Source organism: Apodemus sylvaticus, chromosome 17 (assembly GCF_947179515.1).
Source record: "Apodemus sylvaticus chromosome 17, mApoSyl1.1, whole genome shotgun sequence".
Classification (NCBI taxonomy): domain Eukaryota; kingdom Metazoa; phylum Chordata; class Mammalia; order Rodentia; family Muridae; genus Apodemus; species Apodemus sylvaticus.
In genome coordinates this window covers 46,551,845-46,572,017 of record NC_067488.1, presented here as the reverse complement: position 1 = coordinate 46,572,017, position 20,173 = coordinate 46,551,845, and the positions used below count along the sequence as shown (strand labels likewise).

Sequence of the window (20,173 nt, the reverse complement as noted above, 5' to 3'; positions counted from 1 at the left end):
CCACAGGTTGATTTTGTCTACACCTTTCTGACTTGTCCCAAAACAAGGTTCTTGAGTCCCGTCTCTCTCCTACAAGGAGAAATTTGCCTCCAGTTTCTTTGCACTAGGCTTTCAAATGCAACTTTTAGGAGTGCCTACTATGCACTGACCATGTTTTAAGCTTTCCTTGTATATTTTGATCCTGCTTTTCTTACACTAAATCTCAATGGCGATGACACTGAGTCAGGAAGGGTAACTGACTTGCCTACATCATGTAACTCGCAGATGTGGTCCTCTACCTACAGGCATCCTAGTGAAGGCAGTGTCCTCTCCAGTCAGGATCCTAGTGAAAGGTGGGATCTATCAGCTGAAGATACAGCCACGAGGAGGGATCGAGTGGGCACACCAGAGAAGCAACAATGTTCTGGCAGCTGAAGGTGGGAACTGAGCATAGCAACAGTAGCAGCTAATATCAATGGCAAATATGCTACATGGGCATGTTCTTTTGTCAAAGGCCAGCTTTGACAGGTCTTTTGCCTGGGAAGAAAACCTTTGAACTCTTTGGGGGGCCTGGTGAGAAAGAAAAATAAAAAAGAAGAGAAGAACCCTGTACACACACAGATGCACACACATGCAGACACACACACACACACAGACGCAGAGACACATACATATACACTTACATTCAGATACACACAGACATGCACATACATACACACATGTTCAGATGCACATAGACATGTACATATACACATGTAGACACACACAAACACAGAAATGTACACAGATACATACACATGTACACATTCATACACTACACTACACCACACACACACACACACACACACAGTTGGTGGGTGAAGCAAAACAAGTTCCCATAACTTATATATCCAAGCAAAATCTTCCAAGCAGAGTAAAAATGATAATGTGACTATATTTTATTAATGTTTTAGTGAATGATCATAAAGAAACGGTATGTTTCCAATTCCTTTTTCATGAAAAACATCTTACATATCACAGGTGAAGAAAAAGCAAATTATTCCCACGAACCCACAGCATTTGTAACTAAGCAACTTGTTATAGATCCACAAGGTGTAAGCCAGCGAGATAATTTTCTCAGGCAATTTGTTTTTCCTGGAAGGCTACAATTTGCATTTAGAAAGAAACAATCAATTATTTTGTTATTTATCTTAAAAGGCAATTTTATAAAAATCATAACAGATTCACAAATCTAAGCATTTATGTTAAAAACCAGTCATTTCTATTTTAAAATTTCAGCATGCATTAATAATCTACTCATTATCAATTTTTTATTAAGTTCTATCAGGAAGCTGAGGGCAAAAGTGGGTATGAGAAGTCAACCATCCCCTTGGTCACAAGCCCAGGTTAATCAAGAGTGGCACTTCAACTGGTACCAGCACCATTCTACTGCTCTTGTTCCCTGACCTTAAAAAAAATCCCTAGTCAACTATTAAGAGGGTGCCTTTCTGAATTTCAAATTGTTTTCTAGGATTTTCTACATCAGAGCCACTAGCAAAAACATTTCTTTTAAAATATTTATTTATTTATTTGTTTGTTTATTTATGTATTTATTCTTTGTATGTGAGTACACTGTCACTCTCTTAAGACACACAAGAAGAGGGCATCGGATCCCATTACAGATGGTTGTGAGCCACCATGTGGTTGCTGGGACTTGAACTCAGGACCTTCGGAAGAGCAGTCAGTGCTCTTAACCGCTGAGCCATCTCTCTAGCCCTAGCCAAAAACATCGTAACCTAACATCTCCATCTCCAAACTCTTTATAAGTGCAACAGTCACGGCTGACAGTCTAAATCTCTACATTCTTTCTGAGGGTGGTGATTGAATCCTTAATCTGCTCCAGGAGCAATGCTAGGAAAAGATGAAGCACTATTATTGTGAGTGCCCATGATACTGCTCAGTGAGGGGCTGGAAGGCCCCTTAGAATCTTTACACAAGACACAGTTTTGAAGGAGTGAAGACTTGGAAAACTGCCAGCAGAGCGATGTCCTCAGGACCTGTAGTACCCAGGGCTCTGCCTCTCCAAGGCACACCAGTCGTGCTGATGGGTGTGCTGAGTTCCATGAGTTCTAAAGCCATCTAGATGTTTCCTCTAGCACAGGCCTCTACAGGCTTCCACAATGGGGTTCATGGCTCTGTGAGCAGGAGACCCAGAATCTGCACACATGCTCTGTCTATACTCAGCATCCTGCCCTGAGCTGACCAGGTGACTGATGCTTGGATCTGTTTCCTGAGGATCTCACAACTGTTGTCCCACTTGAGGTCTTCCTTGGGAATGGCATCGCTGTCAGCCTGTACACAGTACCCTTTGGGTGGGGGATGGGAACAGCCTCTTCCCTTGGTTTTGTATTTATTCTTTCCTTCACAGTCTTCTGGATGGCGATGGAACAAGGCCATCACCACACTCTGGCCAGTGATGGAGGAAACGATCAACTATAAATCTACCTGCAAAATTTTCAGATTTCTTAATAAAGCTTCTACATTTTTTCCTTGCACAGCTCTGGACTCACAGACAAAAGGAGAGCAGCAGGCAGATGGGAGGTGTGATGGTCACTGTGACTGTGCATTTGGGTGAACTGCAAGGCAGTATGGAGGCTGATAAAGTTTGCCTCTGCCTGTGTCTGAGTTTGCAGAGATGGCTTGGGAAGGCCTCTGACGTGGTAACTGGATTACCTTATTGAAGGAGTAAAACTATGAGTGGTCCACTGGGAACTGGGGTTTACTACAGACAGTGGGGCCCCAGGAGCACCCCATTGAACGTCACATCTCGGCTGTGTCTCCTTCCTCTTACTTCCTTGCTTCTTGGCTGCCACGTGGTAAGCGGTGTTCCTTTGCCATGTCTGCCCAATGAGCTGAGCTTGACCACAGAACACACCGCTACTCCACTGGCTTTGTCTGCACTCATTTCCACGTGTCTGCAGCAGCCCTGATTATTTACCACAGCTATGGCTTCATAGAATCACTGTGACAATCAAGGTAAAGATTTTTCTATCCCCACAAAGTGACCCCGCTGTGGTTAACTTTTCAGGGACCTGTGCCTTCTCTAGACTCAAGGCAACGACCCAGTTCTCTATAGAATTCATAATTTCTCCATCTTAATAGTTTATTTTATAACTGGAATCACAAATGTCAGAACGTGGGAAGAAGGCCACCTGAGCTGCCGTGGTGCAGGGGACACTGCGCCCTGTACTGCAGGCTCAGGGGAGCCTCAGCCGTGAGAAGAGAAGTTTAACAAGAAAGAAAAGGCCTGTGTGGAGATCGCAAACATTCCTCTTAAACCACAATAAAGGAAACACTTATAGAAGAGGAGATGTTAAAATCTGGGAGGGAATTATCAATACCTATAGTTAACAATCCAGAAACACATGATGTCATTTGCAGAAAGCACACAAAGCACATCTAGGCCATGCTCACAAATCTTTTCTTCAAAATTTATGGACCAAGTGTCGCCCTTCCTGCTCATCTTGGCAGATCTGATCCAGTTACAGCAGATTTTAAACAGCAATAGGCATTAAAGCTTCTGACTTTCCCAGGAGTCTGGCAGCAGAGAGAAGGACTCACCAGTCACACCCTGTCACCTCTCCTTCCGTTAGCGTCCACAGTGGCATGTAGGGCCAAGAACTCGTGATGACTGGATGGTTGGTGTTCCCAGCAGCCTCTCTTTCTAGTCTTGAGCATTTTACCAAAAGCACCCATGTGACCCCCAAACCAAGAATAGGAAATGATGTTCACAACAAGAGTCTGATTGTAAGACCCAGAACTATTTGGAAAAACAAATATTTTTCCAGATATTTGAAAGAAGAAGAAAAGAGGAGAAGATCTCTGTGGCACCCAATCAAAAAGCAGTGGGAAGATTGACAGCTCAGTGGACGGTGAGGAGGGTGAGCCTCAGCTGGGTGCAGCGCAGTGGGCACAGCTCAGGAGCAGCCATGCTGTGGCTTAGTGAGGACATGGATGGGCTCCCCAGCTTGGGAGGTTGGTTCTTAGTTGGGAGGTCGATGGATATAAGAGCTGGAGTCTGGTAAGAGGTCATGAGAGTGTCTCATCTGTGTTCTGGCTTCCTTTCTCTTAATGTGCTCTCTCCCTTTAGCAGGCACTGCTGTGCAGGGAGGCAGGGGCTCCCATGTGTTCATGTCTCTGTCCAGCACACTCCCTCCCCCAGTTCTCTGCGCTGCACTGAAGAGGAAGAGGTCACTGAATCAGGCTGTCATGAACCTGTTTGAGCTCCTCCAGCTTCTGCTCCAGGTTGCTAGCTTGCTTCCGCAACTCTGCAGCAGACTGTGACTTAGCACCCTCATGCAAATGCTTCGAGTCGTGCACAAGGCTGACCACATCCAGCAGGAGGAAGAAACCTGTGGTGGCTGCACCCACGATCCGGGCTCCTTTGGTCATTGCCAGAGCAGTACCTCCAAAGGCTTCCTTCACCTGTTCAATAGTTTGGGTTGATGTCTTTCCTGTGGTCATGAGACGCTTGGCTTTAGTTACCAGGCCAGGATTGACTTTGGCTTGCTGAATGGCATTAATGCTCTTCTGAATGCCTTTTATGTTCTGGACAGAATTTGTAGATAAAGAAAGAAGTCTATGGCCACTCTGCTCCAAAATGTCTTTAATGTCCTCCATTGTGTCTTTGTTGGTTGACACCAGCTTGCTGGCTTCAGCTTTAGCAGACACCACGTTTACCTTTTCCACAATACTGGTGGAAACACTAGTTACAGCCGCTGCTGCCCCCAGCCCCAAGCCAGTGGCTGACAGTGCCAGACTGACCCCTGCTGTCACAGGTGCCAGAGACAGACCAAGGATTGTCAGGATTCCAGACACAGCGCTGCTGGAGCCGGCCACCACCTGTGAGATGGTGCAGTCCTTGTGCACCTTGTCAACCTTGTCTGCCAGGGCGCGGAGCTTCCTGATGCAGCCCTCCAGCTCCAGTTTCACCTGAGAATAAGCATCCAAGAAGCTCTCCTTGTGCCACAGGGCATCTTGGAGCTCGACTTCATCTTCTGAGTCAGTGTCAGCTACAATCTCACCATGGGCTTCACTCAAGGCATCTTCCTCTTTCCTGTAACAGCAGAGATACATGAGTGAGGAAGACAGCTTGTAAAGTAAGATGTGTCTCATGGAAACCACAGAGCACTCACTGTGAAGCCCAGGAGAAGGTTACAGCTCTATAAGCTCTCTCTTACCGGGAAGAGCCTGCTTGACAAGTCATTCTTCCTAAGAACACAGTGAGTTCAAAACCATCTATAATTGTCCTTTTAATTTTTTAAAGATTATATTTTCATTTAATGTATCATTGATGAGCCCCTGTCTCATCCTCCAGCACACCCTTCTATTGGTAGACATTTAATAAGGGAGCCTTCCTCTCAGGGTCAATGTCATCGCTACCAAAACACCTCTCCCTAGGAACTCTATACAAGGAGAGAGAAGTTAGAGAGAAAAATAATCCTTTCATTTAGGGACTGTTAGTCTCCCCTGAAGAGTTCACTCTGGTAAGAACAGCAATGCTTTGACCTCAGCTGCTGGGACATGACCTGTGTATCCTACGATGACCTACTGGCCAGGAGTGTTCATGTTTGCCTGCAGCCTTGTGCTGCGAGACAGCAAGTTGCACATCCCTAATAGAGAAACCTTAGATAAGACATTCTTTGAAGTTGGGGGGTCCTTTTTGCACTGCAGTGGTGTGTACCATTGAGCTAATGGCACAGCTCACAGCTAAGATCCATCCATTCAAAACACAGCGCATAGATTTCCCTTCTAGCTGTGAGTGAAGGTAAAGAAACACGAGTGGATTCCCCATTTACATGTGGGGAATCCCGTTCACATGTGGGGAATCCCGTTCACATGTTCTCCCATTCCCAAGGCGCCTCACTGAGCCTCTCCACAGTGTTCCAGTAGGAGGCAAAATCCAGGAGTCAGAACGGGTAGGTTCCTGAGTACTTCCATTAAGGAATTCTCAGCCTATGAAAGGTGAGGGGTGGTGGGGATTTCGTTGTCACTTCTGACCCCAGAGAAAGGAGACACTAAAGGCACAGACTTCCAGGAGGGAGAGAGACCCCAGTCACTTGTGGGGATGATATATTTGATGAAGTTAGGTTGACAAGATTATTTTTTCCTTGAGAAAACTTTAAATTTTATGAACTGTTTCCCCAGGATGGATGGACCTTGGCTTCCCTGCCTTTCCTGTGCATCTGGGCTTGCCCTGCACAGACTTGGCAAGATTCCTAAGTCAGGTTGTGAGAACATTCTACATTTGATGCTTAACAGGTTCCCATGTTCAGCCATAGGAGGGTTTGGCCTTTGCTTCCCTCAGGAGGAATCCCATGAGGTCAGCTTCACAGTGCCTCTACTCTCTGCTCTCCACTGCCTGTGACTCGTCTGCTGTAAGTCTCAGCTGAATGAACGGACAGAATTGTTCTGTCTTTTGTCTTAGAGCAGCAGTCCTGAACGGTGTCTCCCTGCCTGTGTTAATGTGTATCAGAATAACTGATCTTTCCCATGGAGCTTTCTTGGTGTGTGACACTCCACGTGACCTCTCACATGAGGCACTGTGTCCCGAGGACAACAAAGATTCTGCTTAAAGCCTTTGAAGGGACCTGAGGATGCAACTAAGCTGGTGCAGTGTTTGTCATACAAACAGGAGGACCTGAGTTCAGTCTTCCAGAGGCCACATAGGAAAGCCAGGCTCTGGGCCTGGGCCTGTCATCCCTGCTTGGGGATGCAGAGTCAGGAGGATCCTCCTGCTCTCTGGTCAGCCAATCTGGTCACAGTGATGAGTTCCAGGTAAATAAATGCAATTGTTATTGTAATAGGGCTGGAGAGATAATTTTTTGTTTTGTTTTTTGTTTTGTTTTTCAAGACAGGGTTTCTCTGTGTAGTCCTGGCTGTCCTGGATCTAACTCTGTAGACCAGGCTGGCCTCGAACTCAGAAATCCACCTGCCTCTGCCTCCCAAGTGCTGGGATTAAAGATCTGTGCCACCACTGACCAGGAAGAGATAGTTTTTTTTCCTCACCCAGAATGTATGGCTTTCTTGCAGAACAAGTGAGTTCAGGTCCCAGCACCCACACTTGGTGGCTCACGGCTGTAGGGATCGGGTGTCCTTTTTGGTCTTGATGTCCTATGGCTGTGACTGTACAATGGGTTAGGGAGCTCACACAGGCCCTCTCAATTTCAATACTGCGTGTCCTTAAATCCTCCATCTTCAAACACAGTCACCAGGGTCAGGGCATTTACCAATAAGTTTAGTGACACAACTCAGTCCCTAACATGAGTGACATCATTAAAATATGTCCTGTGGCAGGTGCTCAGGCACACACTTAACCACACACTTAACTCTTGTGCATGGTCCTCTAACTGTATTCTTTTCCCTTCCCATCTAGAGAGAAGCAGGCTTCCCTGAGTCTGTGCCTGAGTACCTCTCGTTCTTGTCCTGCAGGTCATTTTGGAGCTTGTCTTCATCTTCTCCGTCAGGATCTGCAAAGTTCTCAGCAAGAGCTACTAGCAAGGCAGCTTCCTCCTCCCTGTAATAGGAGAGACTGACTGATACAGGAAGAGTGCTTGTAAAATAAACTCACCCACATGCAGAAACCACACACACACACACACACACACACACACACACACACACACACACACATTAAACTTTTTTAAAAAGCTAACTTTCGATGAACACCTACTGTGTGCTGTCTGCCTACTGCATACTGGCTTTATGCTGAGGCCCCCACAGACATATTTTTTTCTCACACAGGAGTGTTGGGGGGCGGGGTTCACCTGCTGCTGCTATGTATTGAAATGCTAAATTTTGTAACCCAAGATCTAGGGGCCCCTAGACAAGGGAATTCCCAGCACACCAGTCTTTTTTTGTGTAAACTTTGCTCCCAAATGTAAACCTATTGGAGAAAAAACAAACAAACGAAAAAAAAAACAAACAAACAACAAACAGGGGACAGCCAATTTCTGGGGAGAATAGAAGGTTTGAGTTACTGGGCAGGCAGTCAAAGGTGGGAATCAGGAGGAGGATAGTGAGAGGGAGAGAGAAGGAAGGAGGAGGGAGAAGACGGAGATTAGGAGGTCTCCATTACACATGGTACACCAGGGGCTCCCAGAACAGACTGTTGGAGTGGAAATAACCCAGGAAGATCCAAACAGCAAGCATTTGGGGGGACAAAGTTGAACCAGTTTAGCCATTAGAGATATAGATTAGATGTAATCCCCTGGCAATCAATCAATCAATCAATCAATCAGTCATAGTCTGTGTCTCATTCATTTGGAAACTAGCCAGGGATAGAAATAATTCAATCCGTCTACACAGGAGCAGCAATGTCAGGAGCAATCTCAGCTCCTGTGGTTGCTGCCCTCTCCCTTCAACCAGAGGCTGTTTCCTGATAGGGTGTAAGGGGGACATGGTTGCTGTGAAGAACCATCTTAACCCTAACCACTTGGTCTGCCTGGAGAGAGTATCCCTGCCTGGGGAAAGCCAGCCATGCACAGGCTATGGTAATGCTGGTGTCCCCTAGAGAGGTGACCTGGACAAATCAATTTCTGTCACAAATTGTTTCCAGGTTTCCTCTTCAGTCAGCAGGAACTGCAGGTCCTCCAGGCTCTGCCTGTCTAGCAAGTACTCAGGCACAGCGTCAACGAAGCATTTTCTCTCTAGATGAGAAGGAAACGCATATGGTTAGAGGACCATGCACAAGAGCTTGAATGGGTCAGGGACGCGCTGGTTAATTGTCTGAGCACCTGCCACAGGGAGTATTCTAATGGTGTCACTAGTGGTAGGGACTGGGTGTGTCCTTAAAGTCATTTGTAAAAAGCCCTAACCCTGGTGACTGTCTTTGGAGACAGAGCCTTTAAGCACACACAATATTGAAATTAAGTGAGGATGTGTGTGAGCTCCTGACCCATTCTGTTAGCACCCTCACAGAAACAGGAAGAAACTGCCCTCCCTTTTCCCTCCTTCTCTTTCTCCCCCTGTCTGTTTTCTCTTTCCCTGCCCCTCTCCCTCTGTCCAGGCACACAGACAGGATATAGGAACTCCCTGCCAAGCAGGAAGAGAGTGCTCTCCAGGGCCAACCTGCTACACTTTGATTGTGGGTGTCAGATTCCAGAGCACTGAGAGAAGAGGTCTTTTTTTTTATAAGCCACCTGCCCAGTGACTTTTTGATGACATCCTGAGGAGGCTAATGAGCCCAGGAGGTGTCCTGGTACTTTGCAGGGATTTGCATCTTGTTCAGCTTAGAACAATGAGGAAGTGAGCCCTTCATTCCCAGGAAGAGGGGGGAAATCCCAGTGATGGTGTCCATTTGCTGTGTGCCTGGTGTTGGCTCTTGAATGTGGATTTACACCTTTTTCCTTATTTTTATTTTGTATGTATGAGTGTTTGCCTGTGTTTATGTGTGTGCACCGTGTGTGTGCCCGGTGCCCATGAGGGCATTTGATTCCCTGGAGTGGCAGTTTACAGACTGTTGGGAGCCTGATGTGGGTGCTGGGAACTGAACCCAGGTCCCTGCAGCAGCAGCAAGTGCTCTTAACCACGGAGCCATTCTGCAGCCCCAAATGTGACCTTTGACACAGAATGATCAGTTTTTAATCCTGAGTTTCAATTCTACAGGATTAATAAATATCTAGGAGTTGAGTAGCCCTTAGCTGGGGTTTGTGAGGGTGCTTCTCCATCTGATCAGAACACAATGCCTGAGCTCATGAGAGGTTCAAAGACTGAGTGGAGGTACCATGGGAAGAGGGCCCTGCTGGAGTCAGGAGTGCTCTGGGGGTGTGTCTCTGGGGTTGATAAGAGTCCTCTTGCCTTGTTTTTGTCTATTTTTTGTCTGCCATGATGTGAACAGCCCACCCTACCTTCCTGCCTCTCCACATCCCTGGATGGAGTGATCATGCTACGTAGTAAGCAAAATAAATCTGTCTAAATTAATTACAACAACGATAAAAGTGAGTAATACAAGCTTTAAAAAGTAATTACAGTGAATGAATGAATGAATGAATGAATGAATGAAGGATCCATAGAGCTAATAGAAGAATTTAAAGCATGAAATGGAGTGCTGCAAAGTGGTGCATGCCTTTAATTCCAGTGCTTGGGATGCTGAGGCTGGGGGATCTCTGTGAATTTGAAGATAGGCTGGTCATCAGAGTGAGTTTGAGGACACCAGGATCTGGGGCAAGTTGCTTCCAGTCTACACCATGGCGGTTTGAATATGCTTGGCCCATGGAAAGTGGCGCTATTAGGAAATGTGAGCTTGTTGGAGTAGGTGTGGCCTTGTTGGAGGAAGTGAGTCACCGAGTAGACGGGCTCTGAGGGCCTTTGCTTGCTCTCCAGCCTAGTACGGAGGAGAGCCTCCTCCTGGGTGGCTGTGGAAGACAGAAGCTTCTCTTGGCTGCCTTCAGATCAAGATGTAGAACTCTCAGCTCCTCCAGCACCATGTCTGCCAGCAGGCTGCCACGCTTCCTGCCATGATAATGGACTGAACCTCTGACACTGTAGCCAGCCTCAATTAAACATCTTCCTTTATAAGAGTTGCCTTGGTCATGGTGTCTCTTCACAGCAATGGAAACCCTAAGATGCCACCCACTGCTTTTTATTCCCTGCCTTCCTCTCTCCCTCCTTCCCTCCCTTCCTCCTTCCCTTCTTCTCTCTCCTCCTTTTTCAGGCTGGGCATTGAGGAGGTGACTCCTGGGAAATTACTCAAGACAAAGAGAGGAAGGGGAGATGCTCTGAGCCAGGACTCCCTGTGCTCCCCTTGGGGCTCTCCTCTGTGTCTTTGACTCCCCAGCAGGCAGAGCACAGAGGCGCTGGCAGTCCTAGGTCATGTGCAAGATTGCTTACCTGGGGTGCCCATGACAGCTGCTAGGTCTAGGTGTCAGGCAGAGGACTTGACAGGTGTTCCTTATGACTCACCAGGTGTCCAGGCTACAGGAGGGAAAGGCACCCTGTGAGAGAACGGGGACAGCTTAGTGATTGGGAATCTGGGGCACACAGTTCTTTCTTTTCTTTTCTTTCTTTCTTTCTTTCTTTCTTTCTTTCTTTCTTTCTTTCTTTCTTTCTTTCTTTCTTTCTTTCTTTCTTTCTTTTTTTTTTTGGTTTTTTTGAGACAGGGTTTCTCTGCACAGCCCTGGCTGTCCTGGAACTCACTCTGTAGACCAGGCTGGCCTCGAACTCAGAAATCCCTGCCTCTGCCTCCTAGAGTGCTGGGATTACAGGCGTGCACCACCACCGCCCGGCCACACAGGTCTTTCAACAGTGCCTGGCAAGGACCAAAATAACTTGACCCTCCGTTCTTTTGTTTCCCTGGACTCTGTCACTGCTATTTAATGAAGTTGGTCTTGTGACCCCAGCCCTGCTGCCCTCTCCCTATCAAGGTGAAGGACCACTGTTCTGTTGGGGACACTGTTGGAGGCATCAGCTGAAGTCACAGCTGTGGAGAGAGGACTGACTCTGCACATAGAAAGGGAGATGGAGAGGAATGTTCTGGCAGCCATCTGAAGTGGAAACTACATGTATACGTGCGCGCGCACGCGCACACACACACACACACACACACACACACACACGCACGCACACACATATGCACACACACACACCATGTATCCTCCTCCCATTGTCATCCTTGGTTTTGCTGTGTCCTGTGAGCCTTCCTGCTGGGCAGTCAGTCACACGTGAGCCCCTCTAACGAGCTCCCCCCCCCCCCATAAGAAGTGTAGGTGAGTCTTGTCCTGCCTGCTCCTGACCAACTGAAAGCCCAGGTGGGAGCTTCCCTTCCTGTGGTCTCTAAATGGGCCACAGGGGGGCTTTCCATCTTCTCATCATCTTCTCAGTGGCTGCATGGCTCCTTCCCTGGGCGGGGAGCCCAGGGCTTGGGACCGCGCAAGCTCCTCCCTCGAATCGCTAAATTCCTACCCTTCATCCTGCACAGCCTCCTGCCGCTGTGTGCCTGCATCTTCACCACTCCCACCAGGCTTCCACCACCAGCACCTTCTAGTGCTCCAGACCAGTGCTCCAGGCCAGTGCTCCAGGCCAGTGCTCCAGGCAGCCCTGGAACGCAGCCCCAATCCAAGAGAGGCCTCCACAAGCTACTTCCTCCCTACTGGCTTCTCTAGTCTAGCTCATGAAGTCAGTATAATCTGAGCCATGGGCCCTTGGTGACAGAAAAGCAAACTCCATGGAATTGCTCAGTCAGGAGGAAAGGCAGATAGGGGCTGTGCCCTCAGACTCCAGGCTCTGTCAGGTTTCAGAGTTTCCAGTTATTCCTGTCACTCCTGGCTTCCGTTGCTTTTCCTTTCTGCACATCACACTCAAAGACCCTCCTCCTACATCTTCAACCCCACCACTAACCTTACTCTGAGGCCTCACATCTGTCATTCAATTCCTTTTATACAAACGGCTTCTACCTCTCAGCTCCTCTCCCTTATTAACGGTCAGAACCCACTGGAACCTCGTCCTTGGTCCAGGATCTTCCCACCATTGCTGCTGCTCCACACCCGGAGTCTCTAACCCTTGGGCTATCCTCTCCATTAGCCGTGACAACACCACTCCCTTTCCAGTTCTGAATCTTAAAAGACGATTTCTTCTTGGTACTCCTGAAAGTCGTTCCCAAGGCCTTTTGTCTTCACATAGATTGATCCTGACACTCAACAGTCCCGACCCTGACCAGGAGTGTCCCCCTGCCTCAGTGTATAGATGCCCTCCCCCTCTGCAGGCCCTTCCTCTCGGCTAGCCAATCTGACTCCGCCTCATTCCGAAATTTCCTCAGTTCCAGAAGTCACCAGATCTCTCCTTCCATAGCTCAACTCTGCTCCCCCTAAGTCACCGATCTAGGATTCTCTCTCATGCCAACCCTTAGCACATCACTTTATACCACCTTGCCTGTCTCCACTCCTGACCGCTGTCCTCATGGCCAATTTCCTCCACACACGCAGGGTCCCTAAATACTCACTCCTGACCCACTCCTTGTACCAAGCCACTTCTGGATCTCCTCGTGACCACCTTCCTCCCACCCACAAACAATTCCTTAAACTCAAATCATTCTCCTTTCTGCCCCAGCCCTTCACCTACCAAATCCATGCAGACCTTTCCCTCCTTCCACTTCTAACACATAAACACTTGCTAGGGTGACCTTTGCCCCTGTAGCCTCCTCTCTAAGACTCTACACAGCGGCATCCGCAGCTGGCTTCCTTGTCTACTATCTCACTGCAGCCTCTCTGCTCACAACCTAAAGGACACACTCTGGGGTCCCCTCACAATCTACTCCTACCCTTCTCTCTCAACTCCTAACTTACAAGGAACCCCAGTCCCTTCCCCTGTCTAGGATTCTATCCCTACAAAGTTCTCTCATTGAAAATTCACCACCCACTGTCCTTACCGGTCCTCCCTTGGGTCTCTACACTCTCTTCTTTGCCTCAGTGTCTCCCAGATCCCCTAAACTCCATCTAAACCTCTCAAAGACCTCCCGCCCCACCCTCTCCTATCTAAGAAGATCCTCTAGATACTTCTACCTACACTTTTCAAACAAATGGCAGCTTCTTCACATGGGCGGAACAGCTCTTCCTGTCAGAGGCCACATCAGACAGAGCCCTCCATTATCAGTAAAGACAATAGTCACATGGACCGAAAATCTCTTCCCTTTCACCCTGTAGGACGCACCCCACTTCACTCTAGGCAAAGTGGGGTGCGTCCTCCATGACCCAGGTAACAACACACCTAGGCTTTCTTTAACACAGGATCCTCTCGTAACCTCTGCTTCATCCTCACCCTCCGCTGCTGTTTCCTCAGTGTCTCCCGGAGCCCACGATCTCCTCTCTCTTCTCTCACCCCTACTTTTCCTCTGCCTAAATAATTGCCAAACATCCACTGACTTCCCTAAATTCATTAACTGTTCTCAGACATCAAACACTCTGAATAAATCCCCCATTCCCAATTACAATAACTAATCCCAAGCCATCACCTCTCCCCTCCCCCTCCTCTCCCCCTTCCCTTTTCCTTCGGTCTCTCTCAGGGCCAAACCTTCATTTGGGTCAAGGACACCCAACAACCTCCCTCTTCTTCACTCCCCGGATCCCTCCTTCAGTTCCCCCACCGCTTTCCCTGTGTCCCTCTTCCATGCTGTCCGTTAGCTGTGGTCCCCCTTGCCACGGATACCCCAGTTGCCATGCACCACCCCCACTACTGACAGCTTGTCCCCTTAACCATCCAAGCCCCCATTTGGGAACCAAAGCCAAGTTTTCTCAGCCTTTCCACACCCACCCCAGAAGCCTGTTGCAGACTGTCCCTCTCGCTAGTCTCCAAGAGCCTCTGTGGTCACCCTCTCTTTGTCCCCCGCTTCTCATGGGTCTCCCCGCCGTCATCCTCCCTTGCCCCCTCATCCTTGTGGGTCTCTCCCTCCCTTGTCCACCTGATTTCTTTTTGTCACTGCTGCCTTCACAAGCCGGGCAATGTCCCTGTTTTAGCCTCCTGGGAAGAGCCAATGAATTCCAGGTTACTATCTCTGGGTGATTGTTGATTGGCTGTTGAGTTTCTGGCAGTTTAGGTTCCTCAGTGGGAACCATTGAGGGTTCCACAGATGGGCCTAGAAAGTTCCCATCATAACCCGAATGCCTACATCACCTGCTGGCTTCCCTGCTCTCTCTTAACCCGCATATTCCACTCTCCCGGGGACATTGGCCCTAGATCACTGCCAAGATCCTGGTGGCAGCCCATTTCCAAGGCTGGGAAAACTAAGATGGCCTTTTGATACTAGTCTGTCCCTGGCCTGTGCTCTTATAGAGCCTCCAGAATCTGTTGCATTTCTCTTGTCGCTTAGGGCCAGGAAACACGATAGGTCAAAGAATTAAATTGCAGATGCTGTCAATTGCTGGCCTACTGTGGGAGCTACAAGGCCTTTGGGGTTGATGGCTATAGGAGGTTCCTGGGCTTTGGAGGACAATCAGTGAGACCCAGTTAGATCCCAGATCACTTACCTGTCTCCCCACTACTCCATCCCCACCTCTACCTGTCCCCCATGCCTCTCTAGTCCTTATCTCCTATCACTGTGACAATGGATGTGAGGGGAACTCATGAACAAATGTTTTTCCTTATCTCTGCCATTCAGAACCACATGCCTATTATGACTATTATGTCACTGGCTTTGAGCCCTGGCCAGGACTTTTGTCCTTATACTCTCTAACACTCTCCCGTCTGTCCCTAGGTTAATGTCCTCTACTTTGCTGTCTACAGCAGCTATCTATCTTACAATTTTACTTTAATTGTATTTCTCAGTGACCTCCCCTCCCAGTCTCTGTTAGGCTCAGTCACATTGTCTCCAGTGACCCTCTATCCCCTTGATTGTTACCCCGGCTTGAATCCACACTTCCTTGGAAACATGACTTTCTCTTCTTCTAAAGCTCCTGCTAGAGGCTGATTCCCTGTCAGATCCTTTCTTACACTGGTCAGTGTTTTCTGTATCCAGGTAGGACCACTGTTAACCCCATGTCTCCAGCAGGCAGAGTCAGAGGAAACAGGGAAACCATGCACACTCAGAAGCATCTGAGTTTTAATGCCAAGGGGAAAAAGGAATTGACTTTGCAGTCAGGCTGCAGAAATCAAGCAAACGGAGCCCAGTGACAGCAAAGAGCACTTCAAAGGCTGCAAAGGGTGATGCAGGGGTGGGGGAGGGGACACTCGGCTTCCTGGAGCTGGGTCTGACTACAGAACACAGGCTTCTGGGTGTGTGTCCCAGTTCCCACTTGGGTACACAGGGAGGCCCAGTTCTTCCCGATTATTCCATACAGCTGAGCAGAGGGCCAGTGAAGCCCAGAGGGTAGGCGGCTGCCACCGTCAGTTTCTGTCCCAGAAACCTGGTCAAGTCACTCTCTTCTGAAACCTCAGTTCCCTCACAAGGTGTGACTCAGAGTAGGGGTTCGGAGACAGGTTGGGTGAGAAAACCCCGGGGTCCTTGAGTCTCAGAAAACAGCCCTTGTCCCCATTCTGCTTCTGTCACAGCACCCCAGAACCAGCTTCGGGTGTCCAGGCCCCAGGAACAGAGAGGCTTGGTCCCCGTTCTCCATCTCCTTGTTTTCTCTATCTCCCAAGAGTAAGTGTCAGCAGCCATCTGTTGAAGGTCTCCTGGTTGTCTCAGGCATGCTGGTACCCAGGCTGAGCCCTCATGACTCTATGGTCTCGTCTGAGGAATCTCTTCTCATCCTGCCTTGTGCTTAGGGTGGATGGAAAGAATGGAAGAGCCTAACCCCAACCTGGCTGCAAGGCCAGCTTTATTGCTTCTGGGCTGGTGACCTGAGGCAGACGCCACCCTTGCAGAATTTATCAACAAAGCAGGTCCATAATCTTCCTTCAGAGTGGCTGTGGGGGTATGCAGGCGGGAGAGCTTAGACATTCCCCAACTTACCAGGAACCTGCAACAGGCAGTCCTCAGCTGTGTGGACCCAGTGACCCTCTGTGCATCCAAGTCACCACCGAGTGCCTTCTCCTGCTTATATACCCAAACCAGAAAACGAAAGAGAAAGCCCCACTTCCAAGAAACTCACCACCAAAACAAACAGGAAACTTGAGGCTTGCTGCCTCCCATGCTCCCTGCTGACTCACTTAAAGGTGTGACCTTTGACCTATCATTCTATGTTCTTCTTTGCTGAGCCTATTTCAAATGGGGGTCTCTGTAGTCTGGAGGGGAAAAAAAACCCTGCCTCTACAGACTAGGGGACTCTCCATAGGTCATTTCCTGTACCTCCTGGGCTCTGTTCAGTCCCTCCTTCTTCATCTGCAGCCTCGGTACCACCCCGACTCCTGGGTCCTGTTGAGGCTGCCTGGGATGGTTTGCACAGTATATGAACGTCTCCCTTTTGCCTTCGGAACAAGATGTAGAACTCCCATCTTCTCTAGCGCCATGCCTGCCTGGATGCTGCCAAGCTTCCTGCTATGACGATAATGGTCTGAACCTCAGTACCAGTAAGCCACTCCCAATTTAATGTTTCCTTGGTCATGGTGTCTCTTTACAGCAGTGGAAACCCTAACTAAGACAGAAGTTGGTACCAAAAGTGTAGTATTTCTGTGATAGGCCTGACCATGTTTTGGTTTGGGGGAATGTGGATGTGAGGACTTTGGACGTAGAAAGCCATGGAATGCTTTAAGTGGGACTTAATGGGCCACCCTAGTAGGCATATGGAAGATATTGGGGCTGAGGACAATTTGAACTCTGGAGATTGTTCTTATGATGTTTTGGTGAAGAATGTTGCTGCTTTTTGCCTTTGTCTTAAGAATTTGACTGAGGCTAAAGTAAGGAGATTTTGGTTAATTGCACTGACGAAGTCTCAGAAAAGCCCAGCATAGACTTTGTCCTCTGGTGTATGCTCATGAAGTGTATTCTGATCAAGTGTAGCAAGTTTAGAAAGGAAAAATGCAAAATGTGTGGTGGACGTAATAAAAGCAAACTAGGAAGTGCAATCGAGCTAAATCCTGCATTTGAGGAGACAAACAGATTAAGGCAGTGGTGACTTCAGGGCAAAATCCCACCCAGTTAAGTTTATTGTTTATGTGTTTGCCACCGAACAAAGAATGGTTACATCATGTTAGATGTTATTCTCACTAGTTATTATATTCAGTTGGACTTTTAATTTGGAATGAACTACAATCCAGAAATAGAGGACACATTTAGATCTGGCTCTTTGAGGAAGTGTCTATAGAAAGTTTAGGTCCAGGGAAGGTGGCACACACCTTTAGTCCCTGGAGACAGAAGCCTTGGACCACCATGACCAAGGAAACTCAGATCTCTGAGTTCAAGGTTAGTCTACAGAGCAAGTTCCAGAACAGCCAGGCTTAAGCTGTGACAGAGTTGGAAAACAGAAAGCTGTAATAGAACAAGGGGGCAGGGGTATGCTTCAGCTCCAGCAAGCAGCAGAACTCAGCAACTTTAGCCATGCGACTCTGGATTTAGAGCTAAGACTAGAAGGGACTACTGGGACAATTGATGCTGATTAGCTGGAGCTAAGACATTAGGGTGATTAAGAAGAGACCGGCATTACTGAGATAAAAATCTTCTGGGAAGTGTTTTCTGAGAGCACAAAGAAACTGTGTTCCAGAGATAGCCAAGGATGCACCTCATGCTGCAGCTGGACTTGGTACTGTGTAAGAATCACCCAGATGGTACTGATTTGGAAGACATGAAGGCTTCATGGAGAGCAGCTGAGGATTGGCACTGTGAGAGGCCAGGGGAGGCCATTGGTGAAGGTGCAGCCTCAGTTGCAGTTGATAGTCCAGGACTGAAGAGGTCATGCAAAGATGCTGAGGGTTGGCTGCTTGAAGAGAGTCTATGAGAGGTTATTGATGACGCCTTGTTGTAGCAGAAGACCTCAGTGTACTGAAGATGCCAGTCCCATGGGATGGTCACTAAGAACAGCAGCAGCAAGTGGAGTGGATCAACCAGAGCTTAGAGTGCTACAGAAGGCAGAGCTGGTGAAGTGATACCAGCCTTTTGGAGGAGCCCAGAGGATCATGTGTGGCTCTCAGACATTAGAACAAGAAGTTCTAATATTTAAGTTATCTTGGATACCCTGAGTTATTAGAGATGTCACAGCTGTGGGAAATCTGTCAAGGAAAGGCACTAATGGGGAGTGGAACCAGCCCAGGAGAAAGAAGTTTCTTGCTATTGAATGCCAGATCTTCCCACAGAAGTCAACAAGGATGAAAGCAGCTGGAGGTCAGAAGAGAACTTTGATGCTGGTCCTGGAGATTCAGAGTTTAGAGTTTGCTCCAACGGTTTTCTGTCTTGATTTGGTCCAGGATTTCCTCACTATGGCGTTTTGGAATGGTGACGTTGGAGGTGTGGATCTGCTCTGTAACAGTTAAGTTATTGGATGAATCTCAGAAGAGACTTTGAACTTTGGACTTTTACTATGGGGATTTTGGAAGTTGAACTAAATGCATTTTGAATTATATTATGACTAGATATGGCCTCCCATAGACTCATGTGTTTGAACAAGCCTATGGGGGTCAGGGCGTGGAATGTGATGGTTTGTATATGCTTGGCCCAGGGAATGACACTATTAGGAAGTATAGCCTTGTTGGAGTAGGTGTGTCAATATAGGGGTGGGCTTTGAGACCCTTTTTCTAGCTGCCTGGAAGACAGTCTTCTCTTGTTTGCCTTCAGAACAAGATGTAGAATTCTGAGCTCTTCCAGTGCCATGCCTGCCTGGATGTTGCCATGTTTCCTGCCATGATGATAATGGTCTGAACCTCAGAACCAGTAAGCCAGCTCCAAATAAATGTCCTTTATAAGTGTTGTCTTGGTACTGGTGTCTCTTTACAGCAATGGAAACCCTAACTAAGACACCATGTGTAAGTAGTCTCCTGTGGTGACTTTCCCATAGCATTTCTAGAAGCCCCACAGAGGTCCCCAGGGCAGAAAAGAGTAGATTATCTAAGGGACTCCTAGGGGGTGCAACCTGAGATATTCCAGCTTCCTTTAATCAACCCCTGCCTAATGCTTCAGAGGAGTCTGATACCTCCATCCCACAAGGAAAGAAATTAGAAAGTCATCTGCTCTGTCACATCTGGAGGTAAGCCTGGTCAAGGTGCCTTCTGTTGAGGATATAGAAGCTAGATATAGCAACTGATCCAGTGTCCAGGATCTGTGTGAGATGTCGCCAGACTTCTCTGTTCTGTCCAGGTGTATGAACATGTGGTGGCCCCCTCTGGTTGTCTTTACTGCGTGTCTCTCTCTGTGTTTCTGTCAGTTCTATTTCCCTGTATTGACAAGTGGCTTTCTTGGGTGTGGGACCTCATCTCACCCCCAACCTTATGGCATGTGTCCTCTTGTCGGGGACTTGAATTCTTTTGGTCACCCAGGTCACCCAGAGGAACCCTCAAACCCTTCGCCTGTCCCACCCCAGAGCACTTGCTTGCTTCCTTGCTTGCCTCCCACTCATGGGCTGAGTCAGACCCAGGCTCTGTGTAGAGGGGGGAGGGGAGGGGCCTCTTATGCACCGCTGTGGTCTGCCTTCTGAGCAGCATGCATACAGGGAGGAGAAATACTTCCCAAGCACACACTGCGGGGCTCCCCTGCCCCACCACCTTCTCTAGGCAGCCCCTGGGAATGGGAGAAATTCCCCAGGGTAAAAGAGGAAGTTTCACTTCATCCTCTTTCATAATTGGTGTGACCTTCCCAACA

The 20,173-nt window shown here is 48.2% G+C and overlaps 1 protein-coding gene across 2 annotated transcripts; it reads right to left on the bottom strand.

Moving 5' to 3' along the window:
- Positions 1 to 893: 893 nt before the first annotated feature.
- LOC127667478 (apolipoprotein L2-like) lies at positions 894 to 16,517 on the bottom strand. Of its 2 annotated transcripts, none has more exons than XM_052160495.1 (5): positions 16,400 to 16,517; positions 10,849 to 10,952; positions 8,540 to 8,666; positions 7,430 to 7,534; positions 894 to 5,074 (listed from the first exon to the last, which is right to left on the bottom strand). In XM_052160495.1, the coding sequence occupies exons 2-5, from the start codon at positions 10,859 to 10,861 to the stop codon at positions 4,210 to 4,212; spliced, it is 1,110 nt and encodes a 369-aa protein (XP_052016455.1). In that variant the 5' UTR covers positions 10,862 to 10,952; positions 16,400 to 16,517; the 3' UTR covers positions 894 to 4,209. The 2 variants fall into 2 exon arrangements, with proteins under 2 accessions (XP_052016455.1, XP_052016454.1); XM_052160494.1 differs by having other exon boundaries at positions 894 to 5,081; positions 7,431 to 7,534.
- Positions 16,518 to 20,173: the final 3,656 nt, after the last annotated feature.

What these genes read in the sequence shown, in the direction of transcription:
- LOC127667478 (XM_052160494.1), bottom strand. An exon ending in ACAGAAATTGATTTGTCCAG is followed by an intron (nt 7,535 to 8,539) that starts GTCACCTCTCTA and finishes CTCCTATTACAG; the next exon opens with GGAGGAGGAAGCTGCCTTGC. An exon ending in CCTGCAGGACAAGAACGAGA is followed by an intron (nt 5,082 to 7,430) that starts GGTACTCAGGCA and finishes TGTATCTCTGCT; the next exon opens with GTTACAGGAAAGAGGAAGAT.